At 34.7% G+C, this 19,020-nt stretch overlaps 2 protein-coding genes and 1 long non-coding RNA gene across 10 annotated transcripts; 1 reads left to right on the forward strand and 2 right to left on the reverse strand.

The window, feature by feature from the left end:
- Nucleotides 1-46: 46 nt before the first annotated feature.
- Nucleotides 47-5,836, forward strand: LOC142640391 (putative methyltransferase PMT11). The gene is made up of 9 exons (XM_075814451.1): nucleotides 47-910; nucleotides 1,219-1,368; nucleotides 1,479-1,749; nucleotides 2,107-2,217; nucleotides 2,481-2,640; nucleotides 3,533-3,790; nucleotides 3,878-4,000; nucleotides 4,696-4,773; nucleotides 5,207-5,836. The coding sequence occupies exons 1-9, from the start codon at nucleotides 227-229 to the stop codon at nucleotides 5,412-5,414; spliced, it is 2,043 nt and encodes a 680-aa protein (XP_075670566.1). The 5' UTR covers nucleotides 47-226; the 3' UTR covers nucleotides 5,415-5,836.
- Nucleotides 5,837-5,999: 163 nt separating this feature from the next.
- Nucleotides 6,000-14,109, reverse strand: LOC142640392 (protein HESO1). Of its 8 annotated transcripts, none has more exons than XM_075814460.1 (11): nucleotides 13,698-14,109; nucleotides 13,148-13,213; nucleotides 12,871-13,022; nucleotides 11,212-11,376; nucleotides 9,444-9,622; nucleotides 9,267-9,362; nucleotides 8,831-8,900; nucleotides 7,676-7,806; nucleotides 6,818-6,928; nucleotides 6,440-6,705; nucleotides 6,000-6,397 (listed from the first exon to the last, which is right to left on the reverse strand). In XM_075814460.1, the coding sequence occupies exons 3-11, from the start codon at nucleotides 13,013-13,015 to the stop codon at nucleotides 6,223-6,225; spliced, it is 1,338 nt and encodes a 445-aa protein (XP_075670575.1). In that variant the 5' UTR covers nucleotides 13,016-13,022; nucleotides 13,148-13,213; nucleotides 13,698-14,109; the 3' UTR covers nucleotides 6,000-6,222. The 8 variants fall into 8 exon arrangements, with proteins under 8 accessions (XP_075670575.1, XP_075670572.1, XP_075670573.1 ...); XM_075814457.1 differs by adding an exon at nucleotides 13,428-13,460 and having other exon boundaries at nucleotides 6,000-6,705; nucleotides 13,698-14,108; XM_075814458.1 differs by having other exon boundaries at nucleotides 6,000-6,705; nucleotides 13,849-14,108.
- LOC142640393 (uncharacterized) lies at nucleotides 11,868-12,863 on the reverse strand. Its single transcript, XR_012845190.1, has 2 exons — nucleotides 12,534-12,863; nucleotides 11,868-12,426 (listed from the first exon to the last, which is right to left on the reverse strand). It is a non-coding gene; the product is annotated as an uncharacterized LOC142640393 (long non-coding RNA).
- Nucleotides 14,110-19,020: the final 4,911 nt, after the last annotated feature.

Raw genomic sequence — 19,020 nt, forward strand, 5'->3', positions numbered from 1 at the left:
CACGTGTATAATAAAAACAACCTCATATCCTGATATCCATCACCCATGCAACTCTAACAAATCCCACAAGTCCTCAAAATCACCACTGTCTCACACTCACAACACAGTCACTCCAAAAGGCTCACATTTCTTCAGCCGCACGGATCTAAGATCTATAAATTTTTTTTTTCTTATTCTATAACTCTCTTTTCAATTTGATACAAACACAAATCATAGAAAGAAAGAAATGAAAGCCCTTGTAAATGGGGAATGGTTAAAAACACCGGTGGTGTTGAAAATCTCAGCTTTCTTTGTAATTTCGATCACATTCTTTTACTTAGGCAAGCACTGGTCCGATGGGTACCAACAACTCATTTTCTTCAACACCTGGCGCCAAAACCCTTCTTCTTCCGCCGTCGTCGCGCTCTCTCCCAACAACGACAGGTCGTTTAACCTCTCCGCCCTCATTGGCCAAAACGACACCCAATCCATCGTCACCGACAAAACCCTAGACCAAGCCCAAGTCCCGGCCTCGATCGCGATCTCGGCCCAGCCGCCGCCGCCGCCGCCGCTTCAGCGATTCGGGATCGTGAACGACAATGGGACGATGTCGGAGGAGTTCGAGGTCGGTGAGTTCGGCGAAGGCGATTTGGTGGAGGAGTGGAGGAACGAGACGAAGGTTGGCGATGGAGATTCGGATAGGGATAAGGGGAGTAGGGTTAGGGTTACGAAGTTTAGGATGTGTCCGACGAGTATGAGTGAGTATATTCCGTGTTTGGATAATGTGGAGGCGATTAAGAAGCTGGAATCGACGGAGAGAGGGGAGCGATTCGAGCGGCATTGCCCCGAGGAAGATCGTGGGTTGGATTGCTTGGTTCCGGCGCCCAGGAAGTACCGGACTCCGATTCCATGGCCGAAAAGCCGGGACGAGGTATCGGTTTTGTTTCTCCACCTTTTTTTTTTTTTTTTTTTCGGTTTGATTGGTTTTTGCTAGGTTCACTTGCAATTATATGATGAAAATGCGTGGAATTTAATCTGGGTTTTGATCAAAATGGGTAACTAGTTAGATTTACATGCTGATTGAGTAACACTGCATTGTTGACAAATATTACATTGCTTAATATCTTATTGGTTACCAATATTAAAGTTTATTGGACTGCACCTGATGAAGCAGAGGTCACTAGTTAGAATAAATACATAAATGTATTTTGTTAATGGAGATGCTGGGTTTTGTTGTAGGTTTGGTTCAACAATGTTCCTCATACTCGTCTAGTCGAGGATAAAGGGGGTCAAAACTGGATTACAAGAGAGAAGGACAAGTTTAAGTTTCCTGGAGGTGGTACACAGTTTATACATGGGGCAGATGAGTACTTGGATCATATTAATAAGGTTATTATATTTTTATTTTTTATTATTATTTTTTAAATTCTGGGATAGAATCTAGGAATTGGGTATTGTATCTTGTTTTTAATGTTTAAATTTCTCATCTATATGTGTAGATGGTCCCTGAAATTGCTTTTGGTCATCATACCCGAGTTGTTTTAGATGTTGGGTGTGGTGTAGCTAGTTTTGGAGCCTATTTGCTGTCACGGGATGTCATCACCATGTCTGTTGCACCCAAGGATGTTCATGAAAACCAGATTCAATTTGCACTTGAGCGTGGCATACCAGCAATGGTGGCAGCATTTGCCACTCGACGCTTATTGTATCCAAGCCAAGCTTTTGACTTGATACACTGTTCACGATGTAGAATCAATTGGACTCGTGATGGTATGTCCTTTTTGTTTGCATATTGGTTTTATCCTTGTTAGATAAGAAGAAGGAAAATTGATCAAGCATTAGTGTTTATAAGGTTCTTATATTTTGGCGCCATTTTGTTGTGCTCACTCACTCTTTTTTACTTACTGGTAAAATGGATTAGTTTTTCCTATAGTTTGAAAACCTGCTCCTGGTGAACTTTTGACACAAGTGTTCTCCAATATTGGTGTTTTAATCCTCCTAAAAAAATTATTTAAATTTGGTTTAATTTTTTTATAATCATATCCTTTCATTGCTTTTTTTATTGGTATGCACACCAAATTGGTTTTTTGAACCCCAAGCTCATCCTTCCATTACTTTGTGATGAAGATGGAATTTTACTTCTTGAGGTCAATAGGATGCTCCGCGCAGGAGGATACTTTGTTTGGGCAGCTCAGCCTGTTTATAAGCATGAAGAAATCCTGGAAGAACAATGGAAAGGTATTACTACCAACAATTTTTTTTTTCATGGTATTCTTGTTTAAAGTGGTAGTGTTCAGTTCTAACGTTAGAACTAGAGAGAGTTCAGATTTTGGAATAGAAGTGCATAGAAACAGTTCTAAAAACTGTCTCATGTCTATTTCTTCTGATTGCTATAATTAGTTTTACAGATTTTACTTTGCTGGTCCTTCTGACCTGAACATTTATTTGAGTTGGTTGTTGTCTGTATTAATCATGCATGTTTATTTGCCTCTGTATTTCAGAGATGCTTGACCTTACTACTCGTCTCTGCTGGGACTTTGTGAAAAAGGATGGATATGTTGCAATATGGCAGAAGCCATTTAACAACAGCTGTTATTTAAACCGTGAGGCAGGAACTGTACCTCCACTGTGTGATCAAGATGATGACCCAGACAATGTTTGGTGTGTTTGCAATTCTGCCTTTCATCACCTATTTTTCTTTTTAAGAAGTCTGTCAAACCTAAGATATTTTGTTAGTAAATATTGTGGCTCTTGTTTGATCAAGTAGAGCTTTCCCATATATAAAAAGTAAATATAATGGTTGCTTTTTATTTTAAAACACACTTCTTGAATTAAGAACAAGAGATTATCATTTTTTCACTCATCATCTTTCAGCTGTCCTTTGATTCTTTTTCTTTCAGACCATCTAAGTCAGCATGCTTTGGTGCTCTATCATTCATTGGCCCCCCTTACCATGGTGCTTTTCAATTCCAATTCACTACTTAACCCCTGTACACTGCCTGTGTACTGTGGTTGTGTTGTATTCATTTATTTATGAATAAAATTTGCTTTTACTGATCAAAATACAAAAAAATCCAATTCACTACTTAGACCTTTCTCCTTGTCCCTACAAAAAAGCTGTGCAGGTTTTTCTTTGTTATTTTCTCCAGTGGAAAAGATCTGAGAACACATGCTTGAAAGATGTTGATGGTATTTTTAAAGTATAAATCATTTGTCCTACTTGTAGTGTTCCACTTAATGCTCCACCAACTGCAGTGTGCCACGTGTCTGGTTTATTTTCTTTCTCCCTTCTCATTTTAAAGTTTGGTTAATAACAAAAAAAGAAGAAGATGCATGTGACAGACTACGATTGGTGGAACATAAAGTGGACACAAATAGTGTGGGATAGAGGATTTTTTTTCATTTTCAGACAGTTAAGATATATTTGCCAATAATTTGATGATTTTGTTTTGAAAAAGATTTTCAGTCATGCACAATGAAGTTTTTTCTTGTTGTTATGACTTATGAGGTATTTTAGTCATCAGTAATAGTATTCTTTGCATAACCATGTTAGGTATGTTGATCTGAAGGCATGCATCACTGGGCTTCCTGAGAATGGATATGGAGCAAATATTACCACATGGCCTGCACGTTTGCAAACTCCACCTGATAGGCTTCAGAGCATACAAATGGATGCATTATTATCTAGAAATGAACTTTTCAAGGCAGAGTCAAGATACTGGAATGAGATAATAGAAAGCTATGTTCGTGCTTTACATTGGAAGAAGATTAGATTAAGAAATGTAATGGACATGAGAGCTGGCTTTGGAGGGTATTATATTAATGTCATATTTTACTCTTCCATTTTATATTTGTATACATCTCTCATCATTAATGGTCTATAAACTGGAATTGGCAGATTTGCGACGGCATTAAAGCAACAAAATCTTGATTCTTGGGTTATGAACGTTGTCCCTGTTAGCGGGTTCAACACCTTACCTGTTATATATGACCGGGGGCTTATTGGAGTTATGCATGACTGGTACTTTCCAAAACTTTTTCTTATCATATTTCACCTTAAATATGTACATATATGGATACTGTAGTTGATTAGATTACATAATCTTATTAGTCATGTGTTTGACGTGGATATTATGGTGGGAGTGTAATCGTCTTACATTTGAGGATTTCGAAATTTCAGGGACACATTTGATAGAATTGTTTGCTAGATTGTTGTTTTATTGATCTCAGGTGTGGGGTTCTACTAATTGTAACTTCATTCTTGTGTTTTTAGAGTAATTTTCCTTCTGTACATAACATTTTGGAAATCTTTAGACTCTTTTATGTTCATTTCCATGTTCATGAAGTATTAAATTTCAATAAAATACTCATTTACTTTTCCCAAAAAAAAAAAAAAAATCTTATTGGTCATCTGCACCTCAAATATGTACATTATTGGAGTAATCCAGTTGGTCATTTTTTTTTGGATACTGTAATTGATGGTTCTGATAACTTGATATTTGACATAATGATATGTATCCTTCCTTTGTCTAAGTAGGTTTTTTTTCCTCTCTGAGGTTAACTTTTTAACATTTTGGGATAGGTTGCACTTAAATTCTGGTACTGGTTATATTATAAATTGATGGTGTGTGCATACATTGTTGGATCAAAATTAATTATGAGTTATTGGTTACTGTCGCTTTGTGGCTAAAAATATTCTTGCATATTATTGTCCAGGTGTGAGCCATTTGATACATACCCAAGAACCTATGATTTTTTGCATGCAGCTGGCCTCTTCTCTATCGAGAAAAAAAGGTACACCCAGCACTCTTTAAAAAATTCCTAGGTAGTCAATTCCCATATTAAAGTTGTTACGTGCTTTTGTTTTTCTTCATCTGACTTGTTCTTTTATAGAGGTAACTGATGAACAGGCATAGTGGCATGTAGGGTTGACAAATTGTGCCTGGCTAAGAATTTCACAGTTTCTTGGTTATAATCAACAGCTCTACTTTACTAAGATTTAAAGTGGGGAAGTTGTATTATTGCTTTTAAATATGATTTTATTCAAATAATGTTTGAATTTACTTGATATAAGGAGCACTAAATTAAGTCAAATAATGCAGGTTTAGAAAGGTTGATTAGGCCTACATTTACTTGTTATCAGGGTTTTTGCTCATGATGTGGGCTTGGGATCCCCCTTGGGGAATTTTAGTGGTTTTCCTTAATTTGTTTGATTTCTTTGTATCAGGTGCAATATTTCTTCAATCATGCTTGAGATGGATAGGATACTGAGACCTGGTGGGCGTGTATATATTCGCGACACTCTTGCCATAATGGATGAACTTCAAGAGATTGCAAAGGCCATGGACTGGCATATCGCTATGCGTGATACATCTGAGGGCCCTCATGCGAGTTATAGGATCTTGACTGCTGATAAACACCTTTTGCGTGGTTGAAGTTATGGAAACCACGAACTGTATTGTTTTTCCCAAATAGAAGATCCGCAAACCAAGCTATTTTTCTCTAACAGGACAGTTCTAAGAGCAATTGAAAAGGTCACTGAAAATGACAATCATGCAGAGAGAGAATTGCTTTTATTGTGTAGTGATTTGACTATTGACATCTGGTACACTGAGATTGCATTGTGATCTTGGAGACTTAACCTTTGGTTGGTGGGGGGGGGGGGGGGGGGGCACGGATGCGGGAAACAATATGTTTCTATATACAGGCCCAATTGATTGCAGCACGTCATGTAACTTACCTGTAATATACCATGTCATAGTACAACCAAGATTTTTAAGCTAGAATTTTATTACATTGTTTACCCAGATGTAAGAGATACATAAAAACCATATTTTATTTGTTCATTTTTTATGCACCCCCGTGTTGATTATTGTGTACCACCGTTCAGAATTCTATAGTTTACAACTAAACCTGGTCTGATCCTTAGTTGCAAGTGCAGCTATACCTGGTGAACATTCATTTTGTAGAAATCGATAATGTTTGGATGGAGGGAGTTGAAGGGGGAGAAGAAGAAAGGAGAATGGAAGATGATTAGAATATACAAATTTGATCCTCAAGAAACCGCTAATGTATCACAAAACTCAATCAGCTTCTCTCAATTGATTTGGCAATGGTCAACATATACCATTCAACAATTATACTCTTGGCAGACATCAAAACAACTGGGTGATATTAAAGTTTCAAGAGAAACGATGTACTGTGCAGTAAAAAGCCAATTGAATAATCAAAAACTGGTGACGCCTATCTATCAGATCTTGCTCTCCATCTCTGCTGTCCTTGATTGTGATTCGCCTGCACAGGTCTTGTCATAGTTGAATAGTGATTCGCCTGCACAGGTCTTGTCATGTTCTGAAATTGATGCTGTGTTTGTGGGGTCTCAAGCCTCGTGTTCTGAAATTGATGCTGTGTTTGTGGGGTCTCAAGCCTCATGTTCTGAAATTGATGCTGTGTTTGTGAGGGTGTGTGCATGTTCCTGTACATTTGTGGACGAGTTGGTTGGGGATGGTAGCGTCTGCCATTGTACGTTGGGCTCGGAAGGGGTGTTGCTCTCGCAATATACTGTGATACCTGTGGTGGGACGAGTGTGGCAAGGAGAGAACCCTGATTCTGATCAGCTGAACTAAGTCTATGGTGGCTTCTCTCAAATGCTTCAGATATCCTTGTCAAGTTACCCATACTAACAGTCCTTGCGGAATTTTCTGGCTGCTCAAAAGGATCCTCGATCTAACCAGACATCAACAGTATCAATAACAGAATCAGTAGCCATGGGGCCGTAATAATTTTATCATTAAAGAGAGAGAGAGAGAGAGAGAGAGAGAGAGAGAGAGAGAAGTACAAATATGGCATAAGTTTTGGGCAACCATCTCATATTGCTCCTTATGAACTCCCACTTTCCTGTGTAGGGACAAATTCCTTGTTCTGAGGCCCTCAAACCAATGTTAGAAAACTGCCAAAAAATAAAAACCTTAATCAGCACCATAGCAACCATCCTAAGATTGGGGAAGATAATAGGCAAACTTCAACAAACTAATATAGAGAAAGGTACTTTCCAAAGCATATAATTTATATGCTACATATCGCATCGTCATTTGACTCGAAACATTTTTAATGAATTTATAATCTAGATATAGAGTTAGTGGGGGAAATTACATTTTACCCCCCCGCCCCCCCAAAACCCTAAACTATACCCTCTTTTACTCTTAACCCCCAAAATAATTACCTGTGTAACACTTGCCCCCTAAACTATGAAAATGCACACTTATCCCCCTAAACTATTACCCATGTAACACTTTGCACCCCATCCTATGGGTAATTGTTTAGGAAAGTGTATTTTTCATAGTGTAGGGGGTAAGTGTTACACGGGTAATAGTTTAGGAAGTAAATGTATAGTTTAGGGGGTAAGTGTTACATAGGTAATAGTTTAGGGGGTTAAGTATGCATTCTCATAATTTAGGGAAGCAAGTGTAAAAGAGGGTATAGTTTAGGGGGGGAGGGGTAAGTGTGCATTTTCATAGTTTAGAGGGGTACATGTAAAATGAGGTATAGTTTAGGGGGGTGAAGTGTAATTTTCCAATTAATGGAGTAATACAGAGGTGTACTATATCCTGAAATTTGATGAACACATCATATAAATCTCTAAAACCAATATTTTTCATTATCTATCAAGATAGAAGGCATGACATAAAATGATTACCTTAGCAAGGAATGACCTGAAAAGCTCAGACAAAGAACTGCGATTAACTTTTCGGGATCTGGTTTGCCTGAACCTGACTATGTTAGCAGCACATGTTTCTGCAATATGTCTCTCTACATTAGCTCTCACACCTGCATGAAGCATGTTGTAATACAGTTTCCATGACAATTTGTCTTCTGAAGTAGCTAACTGATATTTGATTCAACAGATATTTCAATAGGTACTCCTAAGCATTTTCAGTAATAGTCTAGAGTTCTAGAAACCATCATGATTAACCAAAAAAGAAAGGGTTAAAACCATCAATTCAAATTAGTGTCAAATGTGTCATGTAGAATCTGTAATGAACTCAAAAAGAATGATCTATCCTGCACATCCATTACAATCAAGTTGACCAACCTTCTAATAAATCAAAATCCTTCTATCTTTAGTAAAAGAGAGAAATAACCATCCTTGTAATTGACCTCAGATTTTTCACTCTTTCATTTTTGGCTAAAATACTATTTACACCCTTCAAATTTGAGGTTGCTTCTAGAACGAACCTTTGACTATGAAAACTTGCAATTCACACACTCAAGTATACAACAGTGTAAAAGTGTCCCTTCTGACAACATCTGTTAGAATCTTGCCGTTAACCAACCCAAAAATGATGTCGTTTTGAGCAAAAATATAAAAAGGCAATGTCAATTATAGACAGGTTAATATCAACAATGTCACAGAGCATAATGGAAGGGGTACATTGACATCATTATAACAGTCGAGGGTGTAAATTGCAAGTTTTGAAAGTCGAGAAATTGATTTAGAAGCAACGCCAAACTTATAGTGTGAATTGCATTTTAGCCTTCATTTTTAATGTTTTGTTAGGCAGGTCACTAATCTCAAACACCATATTTAAATTCCATCATTGTCATATGTAGACAATCAGATAGTTTAACCTTTTATCCCATCTACAAAGTACAGACATGGATTTTCTCTAAGGAAGAAAGTCTGTGCGAATCAGTTCTGATCCTGAACCATCATTATAATGTTTATCTTGATCCTTTTAACTTCAACTGAAATTGCCCTTGAACCACATTCTCAATTAGAAATATAAGCATGGAGAGAGAGAGAAAGAGAACATGAGTCAAATTAACCTTGTACAATCTAAAAGATAAGTACCTTGAAGATCATCAGCAACATTTCCTGTGTATATATCTCTAAGAGGTGGTAAAATTGCAGGCTCACATGTCTGAATAAAAACAGCAAAGAAGAAAATTAAATTTTCACATCACTTGTCAGAGCTGAATCAGTAAATTTCAAAATGCATGGAGGCAGAGACAGGAAACCAGACCACCTCAAGAATTTATATATATAAATCAAAATATGTAAGTGAGAAGAATATTATACCCTGGTGTCTCAAACGTCAAAAACAGTCCAAAAATATGTTTTATCTATGCATATATAATTCAGAAAACCAGGTCTAAAGTAAACATATTGGATTCATTTCATGGAACAGCAAGAAAATCTAATTTAAATTTCAACTTAAAAAAAAAAAAAAAAAAAAAAAAAAAAAAAAAAAAAAAAAAATTCAACAGTAATAATTATGAAGAATTACCTGGAAATGGAAGATCACAAGCAGACTAAGAGAGTATGAGTTGAAAGTTCCACTTTTTGGATTATTTATATCATGTGCTTTCGCCCATTCTTTTACCTACAAAAAAACTAGAACGAATGCATCAACTACCGGAACTTATTCGCGCAACAGAAGTATTAGATTGCTATGAAAATGTACCAGTAAAACCATGTCATGAAAACGCTCATCTATTTCACTAATCCTAAATAAAAGTTTGGATTTCATTTGGCCCTGCAGGTTATCAATCGATACATCACAAGAGATGCTCTGGCGGCTACTCTCAAACTTTAGAATTGGAACTCTTGCATTGGGGATATATTTTATCCTGCGCCATCCACCTGCAGAGTAACAATGTTAAGAATTGAAGAAAGAGACATCATAATGAAGAACAATAAAACAAAAAAGAGCAATATCAAACCCTTTTAAAACTTAGGTAAGCTTGCATTACATCATGCAATTATGCTCCTTATTTCTTTTCCATTTTAACAAAGTATTACTAAATTTAAAACTTTATAGGGAAAATCACTGGAGTTCAAATAAACAATACATAGGGAACAGAAGGATTCAATTTCTAAAAGATTATTAGAAGGCCACTTTGATTAAGAATTAAACCTAAACCCAACAATAACAACAACCAAGCCATAGTTCCAAAATTTTGGGATCAGCTACTGATCCCCAACATGCTAGTTAGGACTGGTGAAATATATTCTTTTTCTCCATCCTATTCCATATGAAGTCATACTCTCCATTACTTCCTTCATTGGACATGTCCTTTTCTAATTTTTACTACTACTAATGTTATTTTAGGCCTCCCTCTACCTTTTGTTGTTCCCTGGACTTGAATCAACTCATTCTTCCTCACTCATGTATTAATTGCTCTCCGATGCAAATGACAAAGGATCACAAGCTACCCTCACTCATCTTTTCATCAATGGGAGTCATCTCATTTTGAATCCTATCTTTCCTTGTATCTCCACTTACTTAACATTCTCATTTTGACTACACTTATTTTATGAACATGTTGCTTCTTAGCAACTCAACATTCAACACAATAGAGTATATCTGGTCTTATAACAATCTTATAAAATTTCACTTGAACTTATTAAAGTAACATTCCATATACTCTGTTTTAATCTTGATATTCAAACTCAATCTATAGATTATGATCCTCGTTTTCAAGGTTTCAAAAACATTTTTTTTATTTAAATTATTTTAAAGATGGACACAATAAAGACATAAACACACGCATGACGAATTAACCAAAATTATGAGGAAAAAAAAAAGAAAACAAAGAAGAGAAAAATCATTTTTTAAGTCTCAACTCCCAACACTGATCCTATAGATGCAATTAATCTACTCTTTTACAGATGCAATGTCCAATATAATGAATGATGCATTTGCAGACCAATGTCATATTAAAGCCACATATAGAATTTTAACCATTTTTTATTACAGCTTGGGAAAATGGCCATGAGTCTATTCTGTATAGCATATTACAAACTACAAAGACTATAAACTTTCACAACTGACCTGCACGCTTACTAAATTAGGGGGGGGGGGGGGATTGCAACTGGTGAAGATGGTACAATGACTGAAATTCCTACTCTGCATTTAATATATATTACAGTTCCCTTCCGGCTTCATACGTCTTTTTTTTTTTTTTTTCTTCTCTTCCTTTCTAATGATAAGTTCCATATCATAAAATGTCCCAATTGTGAGAACATGTGTCAACACATGCACTAGAGAAGCAATTACAATAATGCAATACTTAAAGTTAACAAACTGCTCACAGGCCCCATGTAAGGAGGGGGAGAGATAGTCCAAAAATAAGAAATATGAGTTCTCTGAAGCTTCTATGCTTAAGTCATGAGGCAAGACAGGATACAAGCATCCAAGAGAGAAAAAGCTTGAACTCAAAGTAAATTACCCATCTTTCTCAAAGCTTTTTGGAAATCAACTAGTAAATTTTGTTTGCGCTTTTTTCCAGCAGATGAAATATATGCACCATTGGGTAAGTCAATAGAAATATCCAAATCACCCCATCTTGTGAACAGATTGGACACAAATGAACCAAACGGCTCCACTGTTGCACCTGTTTGAGCCAAGCAAGGAGTTCATAAAACATTTTACCTAATTTCAAGCTTTATTCATTATGTTAATAAGACATAAAATTACATGATGAATAAACAAATGATATATGGGGAAAAAAATAAGTGGATAATGAAAATTCACTTAATGTGATGTATCTTTATTTATTTATTTTTTTGATAAGATATCTTTATTTATTTATTTATTTATGTTTGATGGGTAATGAGACGTGTTATGGTTACTTGTCTCTTTCTGCTTGAAGAGACTCAAAGAAAAAAGACAGAGAAGACATAAAGGTTAATATGGCGTTAAAAAACTACAGAACTAAAAATTTCAGTCCTTGTAGCACACGCATGAATCTCCTTTTTTTTCTCTCACTCTCTAGGGACCAAAGCACAATAAACCCTGCCTAGCCACCCCATCAACTCAGAAAATATGGATTCCCATAATGTGCAGGGGAGGGGGGGTGGGTCATGCATCAGTAGACATAGTGGATGACTGTGACTCCCTCCAATTAGTGTGCCAATCAGCTAAGAAGTTCCTATCTCTATGCACATGGAGGTGAAGCTTCCTCACCAAATACAACACTCATAAGAACTTTAGATCCTTCAAGAAACAAAAATGTCATAGAGTCAAAACCTCTCATTCAAACTCAATTCTACATATGCAATTTAGCATAATAAGTTCTAAGAACCAGAAGAAGTAGCCCAATTTTCCAAATAAACAGAAAAGTCATCTAATTGCTCTTTATACAACAACTAATCACTCATGCTCAAAACAGAGAACTTCCTATTGACCACTCCACCTGCACAATTATCATGCCAGCTGCTAGCTCCCTCTTTACATTCTAAGATCCAACTGAGGATCCAACAAATATGGGCCACAAGGTATGCAAACATGTAAACGTTATTGGATTAAAAACTATAACATTTCAACATCTTATAGAAAACCATGGCCACTATATAGTCTTGGCCCAGTGGTGCTATATAGCCATCTTGGAGCAAATACCATAGGTTCAATTCTATCAAATGATCCCCCTCCCTCTCCAAGGGACCTGCAATCCAAACAGGTTGATCAATGATCAGCAGCCACAATTCTTTGGCTGGCTTTTTTACTAATTTTAATTTATAATCAAAGATCAATTAATGGCAACCAGAAAACCTTAATTTCCACTTAACAGCCCATGGAATTGGAACCCTCTTGTTTTACTAGTATACTCTGTCTTCAGGCACAATAGGGAAGTATACCAGTTTCAGGGATTTCCTGGGATGCAAAAGTTTCCTTTTATTAACATGATCCATTCAAGTGGATGGATCTGGGATTAAAAATTTATGGAATATAGAGTGGAATCTTTCCATCCCCACAAACTTATATATTCATAAATTCTAATGCAAATCATGGAATTTTTACTGATTCTAAGTATTTTTCAACTGAAAGTTGGCAAGTTTAAACGACATAAGTAATAATCCTTCAACAGAATCATGAAATTGCAAATTACCTCTCAAGCTTTCCACAGATTCGACAACTCCTTGTAATTCATTAATGACTTGCAACCGTGTCGACCTATCTCCCTGCTGAGGTTTGACCACTTGAAGTATCTCCTTGAGAGTATGCTCCAGCTCCAATGTAATATAGGCACTCATTTTATTTCTGGATGACATTTGAGACATAGTTCAGTGTCAAAACTCAAGCGCAACGATGGCATCCAGTGCTAATTAAAATCAACCACAGCACAAGGTATAAACTATTTAAGTCACACCTACAATTGCTAATACCTTATTCCAATAAGAAGAACTTCATCAAATCAAAGCCACAGAGCTCCTTAGTTCACCCACCATAACCTGAGCTTTGAGTATTGTTCACAAAATAAAGATGATATTCATATATCATGCAGTCACTACAATATAGTTCATTCCATTTAATGTATACTTAGATGCAGAGGTAAGGATTTATTGAATGAAACATAACACTACACATAAATTTAGGGATTAGTCTACCAAGCCTGATGAAGTAAAACAACTATGATAAAAGTTTAAATAATGAAGACATACGAACCAAGAAGAATTTTCACAGAAGCACCCTTATTTCCTGATTTTCAATTCATATACAAAAAACCCATTACTCAGAACCCCCATAAACAAACAAAAGAAAACAACTTTACCCAATAAGAGAACACCCCACAAGGAAATTTTGGTCAATCTTTCAGATTTTAACAATAGATTATCAAAATAACAACATATACATACACTCAAGACTGTTTAAAAAAAAAAAAAAAAGCTAGAGCAAAAAACATATATCAGAATCATCGTCAACAAAAAACATTACCAGAAGCATAACTGAGAGACCCTTTTCATCCACCTTTTCTAGGACTCCAATCAATCCAAGGTACCCAATCACATTGCCTTTATAAGGGCAACCAAGTTGATAACTTTCTTAAAGAGCAATACAAATAATATTATCGGCATATAGTATATACCATGACAGAGTTGTATAGTGTAGAGTAGAGCTGTAGAGTCTAGCTTTGCTTAGAGGAAGGGGTTTTCTTTGGCTTCTGTGGCGAGGTACGAAAAGTTTGGAAAAGCGTAAAAAAGCAAAAGAGAAAAAAAGGAAAAGGGTGGGTCTGAATTGGGTAGTCACAGAGGTTGAATCTTTGTTGGGGAAATTGTGAATTCTCTCATGTGTGTTTCACATGTACTCCAGAGTTCAGACCCTCCTCAGTTTGTGCTTTGCTTTGGTGGACCATTGCTAGTTATAGGAGGCATAAAAGCGATGGAGTCAATGATCAAACAAAGACTTTGATTTTGAAAAAAAATTGTTATTTTGAAAAAAAAAAAAAAAATCCTTTGATATGGGGATTTACTTGGGAGGGAAAAATTTGTCATACACATATAAGACTTACTTCTCATACGTAAGTAGGCCCTACAAAATTTCTCAGAGTATGAGACTTGCTTCTCACATGCATGTGAGCTCCACACGTGATAATAAAAAGCATAATTATCAGAAGCCATCGTCATAACTTGAAGCTCTATAAATAAAGAAAAAATTGAAAAGTCTTTTTTTTTTAATAGCCTTCAATGATTCATTAATTTTGAAACATAAGCTAAAAAAAAGTATATTATTGTCAAATAAGATATATATGGTTCAAACTTTGCATACACCAAAAACCATTAGGTTGAAATTCTAAAACCAATGTTAGGTTTTTCAAATTTCAAATAATTTGTTGCATTAACCAATAAAATACAAACAATATTATCTACTAATATTAATATATATAAAAAACCAATGTTTTTGTAGCTAAGAAATTGTAGTTAAGTTTTACTTTTATCCATGTAATGAATTTTTATAAAATGAAGCTTTCTTTTCTTATCCTTTTTTGAAAAGTTTAAGGGAACCAAATTTAAACAAGTAAATAAATAAACTAATAATTATAGACATGGAATAGATGACTTATTAAAAAGTCACATTTATATCGTGACAATAACAACCATAAGGTGGAAATATTAAGATGAATTTACACCATCAACATATGATGAAGTTACTTGTAAATTAGGTTAGCAAAAATGTTACTTATAAATTAGTTTCTAGTTTCTCAAATTTCAAAACTTCTAATTTATATCATCGACTATTACAACAATGTCAATGTTCCTTTCCGTAATAGTTGATCACATTTTCACCTTTAGTTTTACCCAAGAAGCAATATCACTTTATGTTCTATTCAAAATGACATTGCTTTTGAATGGATTGACAACAAAAATCTAACAGATGTTACGAGGGGGGCATATTAATATCGTTGCAATATTTGATGGTGTAAATTACATGTTTTTATAAGATTTCTTAAACTTTTATTATTTTCTTCATACAACAAAGAATAAAAGAACTTGCTCTATATTTTCTTTCTTTACCAAAAACACTGTTTTCACCAGATCAAGTCAATATTCCATGCTTTCATACTATCCCTAGTTCCCTACTCGCTTGCTTTTATCCATGCCGTGGATTACAAGATATAACGTAACGTATGAGGTTCAATATGAATCCCACCTTATAATTAAGGGATTATCATAAGGTATTTGTTAATTAACCATTGGAATTTTATGTTTGTATCAATTGATACTTTTTTTTTTTTTGAGAAAGAAAGAAAAAAAAAAAAGAAGTATGAGCATTAGATTTGTTCGAAACAAAACACTATACTTGTATTTTTTTTTTATGGGTATACTTGTATTTTCTATCAATTAGACCAAGACACCAAATCAATTTTTGACATAAGCGGTGATTGAACTCCAGATTTCTTATTTAACCATTAGAGACTTTACCAATTGAGCTAACTGAAATCTACCAGTCAAATGCATTTAATTGCATGATATATACATGATTTCGGTTACTTTGTTTATGAATTTTAAAATATCATTATTATTTTCATATCATAAAATAAAAGTTGTTAAGCTTTAAAGAAAAATATTTATAAACTTGCTCAATAAAAAATATTCATAAACGTTTTTATTTGTCATATATCTGAAGTGTATACATTAAATATTCAAATTGAAAAGTTTAAAGACAAAATTGAGGCTCATGTGTTTTTGTAACTAATTAACTTATAGGTTAGCTATTTACTATTTAACTTTTATATATAGCTTTTATATAGAACTTTTTAGAATTTAATTTTTTAAATACTGTGATTGATCTCTAGTTGAAAACTTTAAAGAAATGCTATGGTAAATCAAAAAAAAAATATATATATATTTTGAGGTGTAAAAGAACCCAAAATATAAATAAAAACATGTCACCCTACTCAAAATTGCAAATGCATATGATAAATGCCTACCTTTAAATTGTCCCCACCATCATATTTTTGTACCATAAATGCAATTATATCATTTCATATCAACATGATGGAGCTCCATGTTCCCTTATTTTAATTGGTAAGTGCAACTGTGCAAGTTTGTCTCTTTCGAATTGTTAAAAAAAAAAAAGAAAAAAAAAAGAAAAAGGGTAAACTTCGCATGCAAGATTCGCCGGCAAAAGTTTCATTGATAGGATTTTTATGGTAGTGTCTTGTAGCCGTACCATGGTCCATTGACTCATGAGTGAACAGTCTCACCAGATTTATGTCTCAATGACACGTGACTTTACAATTTTATTGAGACATAAGTCTCCTAAGATTGGAGTCTTTTGGGTAAATATTGTTAAAAGTGAAGTTTTTTGGGGTTATAGTCACTGTTCGAAGTTATTTGGAGAAATGAGGAGAGAGAGTGAATTTCGGCAACAGTGTTGCCGAAATTCGAAGAAAAGTATGAGAAAGAAAATTAAAAGTGAGGAGAGAGAAATTTTGGAATTTCGGCAACAGTGTTGCCGAAATTCCTTCTGCCCAAACCCTGCCCGCTTCACTGAGTGCCCATGCGCGTGAGTGCCCAAAAGGAAAAAATAAAAAAGGTTTTTGGCAATCCCATTGCCGAAAATGGAGGGAAAAGAAGAAAAAAAAAAAGTGGCCATATAGTGCCGAAATAGGGAAAAAAAAAGTAAAATTGGCAATGGGGTTGCCGAAATAGGGGGAAAGAAAAAAAAAAAAGTGGCCATGTAGTGCCGAAATAGGAAAAAAAAAAAGTGGAAAATTGGCAATGGAGTTGCCGAAATAGGGGGGAAGAAAAAAAAAAAAAAGGAAATGTGGCAAATAAGAGCCAAAAGGAAAGCAATACACAACTCTTTATAAAGGAAAGCAAGCGTGGCACTACCCCAGCTATATTGCCCAACTACACCAAAGTCCGCTAACAGCCTGAGAAAGCAGCAATGCAATTTATTTTGGCTCTTATTTCCAAATAGTAAAGTCAAGACCTGGAACATGTATGCCCTAGCATTTCCTTATTTGCCACATTTCCTTTTTTTTTTTTTTTTTTTTCTTCCCCCCTTATTTCGGCAACCCCATTGCCAATTTTCCTCTTTTTTTTTTTTTTTTTTTCTTCTTCCCCCCTATTTCGGCAACCCCATTGCCAATTTTCCTTTTTTTTTTTTTTATCTTCCCCCCTATTTCGGCAACCCCATTGCCAATTTTCCTCATTTTTTTTTTCCCTATTTCGGTACTACATGGCCACCTTTTTTTTTTTTTTTTTCCTATTTCGGCAATCCCATTGCCGTAATTCTTTCTTTTTTTTTTTTCCTTCTTTTCCCTCCATTTTCGGCAATGGGATTGCCACAAACCTTTTTTATTTTTTCCTTTTGGTCACTCACGCGCATGGGCACTCAGTGAAGCGGGCAGGGTTTGGGCAGAAGGAATTTCGACAACACTGTTGCCGAAATTCCAAAATTTCTCTCTCCTCACTTTTAATTTTCTCTCTCATACTTTTCTTCAAATTTCGGCAACACTGTTGCCGAAATTCACTCTCTCTCCTCATTCCCCTAAATAACTTCGAACAGTGACTATAACCCCAAAAAACTTCACTTTTAGCAATATTTACCCAAAAGACTCCCTAAGATTGTCTCATACACAAATTTTCCGTTCCAAACAAACGGGGCTGCACATACATTTCATGGGTTAAAATGAACCCCTAACTTGAAAAAAATATATTTTATATATATATATATATATATATTATTGCTTTACTAATTTAAATCTTGTTTTAACTTTTGCACACCCTTATCACATATCAGTTTATTCCACAATCAAACAACAATTTAAAGTATTATTTATGTATGGATGAGTATGGTTGTGTGAGTTTAATAATTATATAGTGCAAGTGGAGTTGAGTTATTTCACTTAGTTTAAAATATTTTTATAAAAAAATGACAAATATATAACCACAATTTCATAAAACAAAAATATTATACAAACTTAACAAAATAAAATGGTCATATAGATAATAAAAACTAATAAAAACTATCATGAGATGATTTCAAAATATAAAAACTCATAAAAAGAAATTGTAAAATTTTATATATTTGCATTTTTTTTTTCAATAATTCAATACATTCAAATTCTTTTTTTTAATTAAATTTTTGTTTAATTTGAGTTTCTTAATGATCCACCTAGGAAAAATTCCTAGAGTCACTGGTGGTTCTAAAGATATTGTATTGAGTTAATGAGGGACTTTTGGTTGCTGATTTTGGCAGATAATTGCTATATGGTGTACTATGAATTGAAACTAGGTGCAATAACCAATTGGTATAAATAGTTGAGATTTAAAGTTGAAAAAACAACTTTAAATATCAACTATTAAATATAACAAATGAGTAAAAACAAAAAGTAAAAAAATGTTGTAAGTAGATTGGGGTGAATTGCATGGTGCAATTGCATTCTCAATCTGGTGTACTATGATCTATGGGTATTCCTGGAGGGCAAGGGTCGGGGTTCAAGTCTTCGGGAGGGAGCTTCACACACATATACACTTAGATTAGGTTAGAGTAGAATTCTATTTTGTATAAAAAAAAAAGTATAGTATTTAGACTATAAATAGGAGATAACATGTTTGGATTCATAGATGTGTTAGTGTCAAAACGTAATAAATTTGGGTTATATCAATAGAATTGTGTTATGATTAAGTCAAATTAGAACCTACTCAAATATGATGAGGTTATAACACTCAAAGATGATGAATTGATGATTTTATGCTCATGTCTTTTACAACATAACAAATGTTCGAATGAAACCTTGTTTCACTAG

This window comes from Castanea sativa, chromosome 6 (genome assembly GCF_040712315.1).
Source record: "Castanea sativa cultivar Marrone di Chiusa Pesio chromosome 6, ASM4071231v1".
In the NCBI taxonomy this organism is placed as follows: domain Eukaryota; kingdom Viridiplantae; phylum Streptophyta; class Magnoliopsida; order Fagales; family Fagaceae; genus Castanea; species Castanea sativa.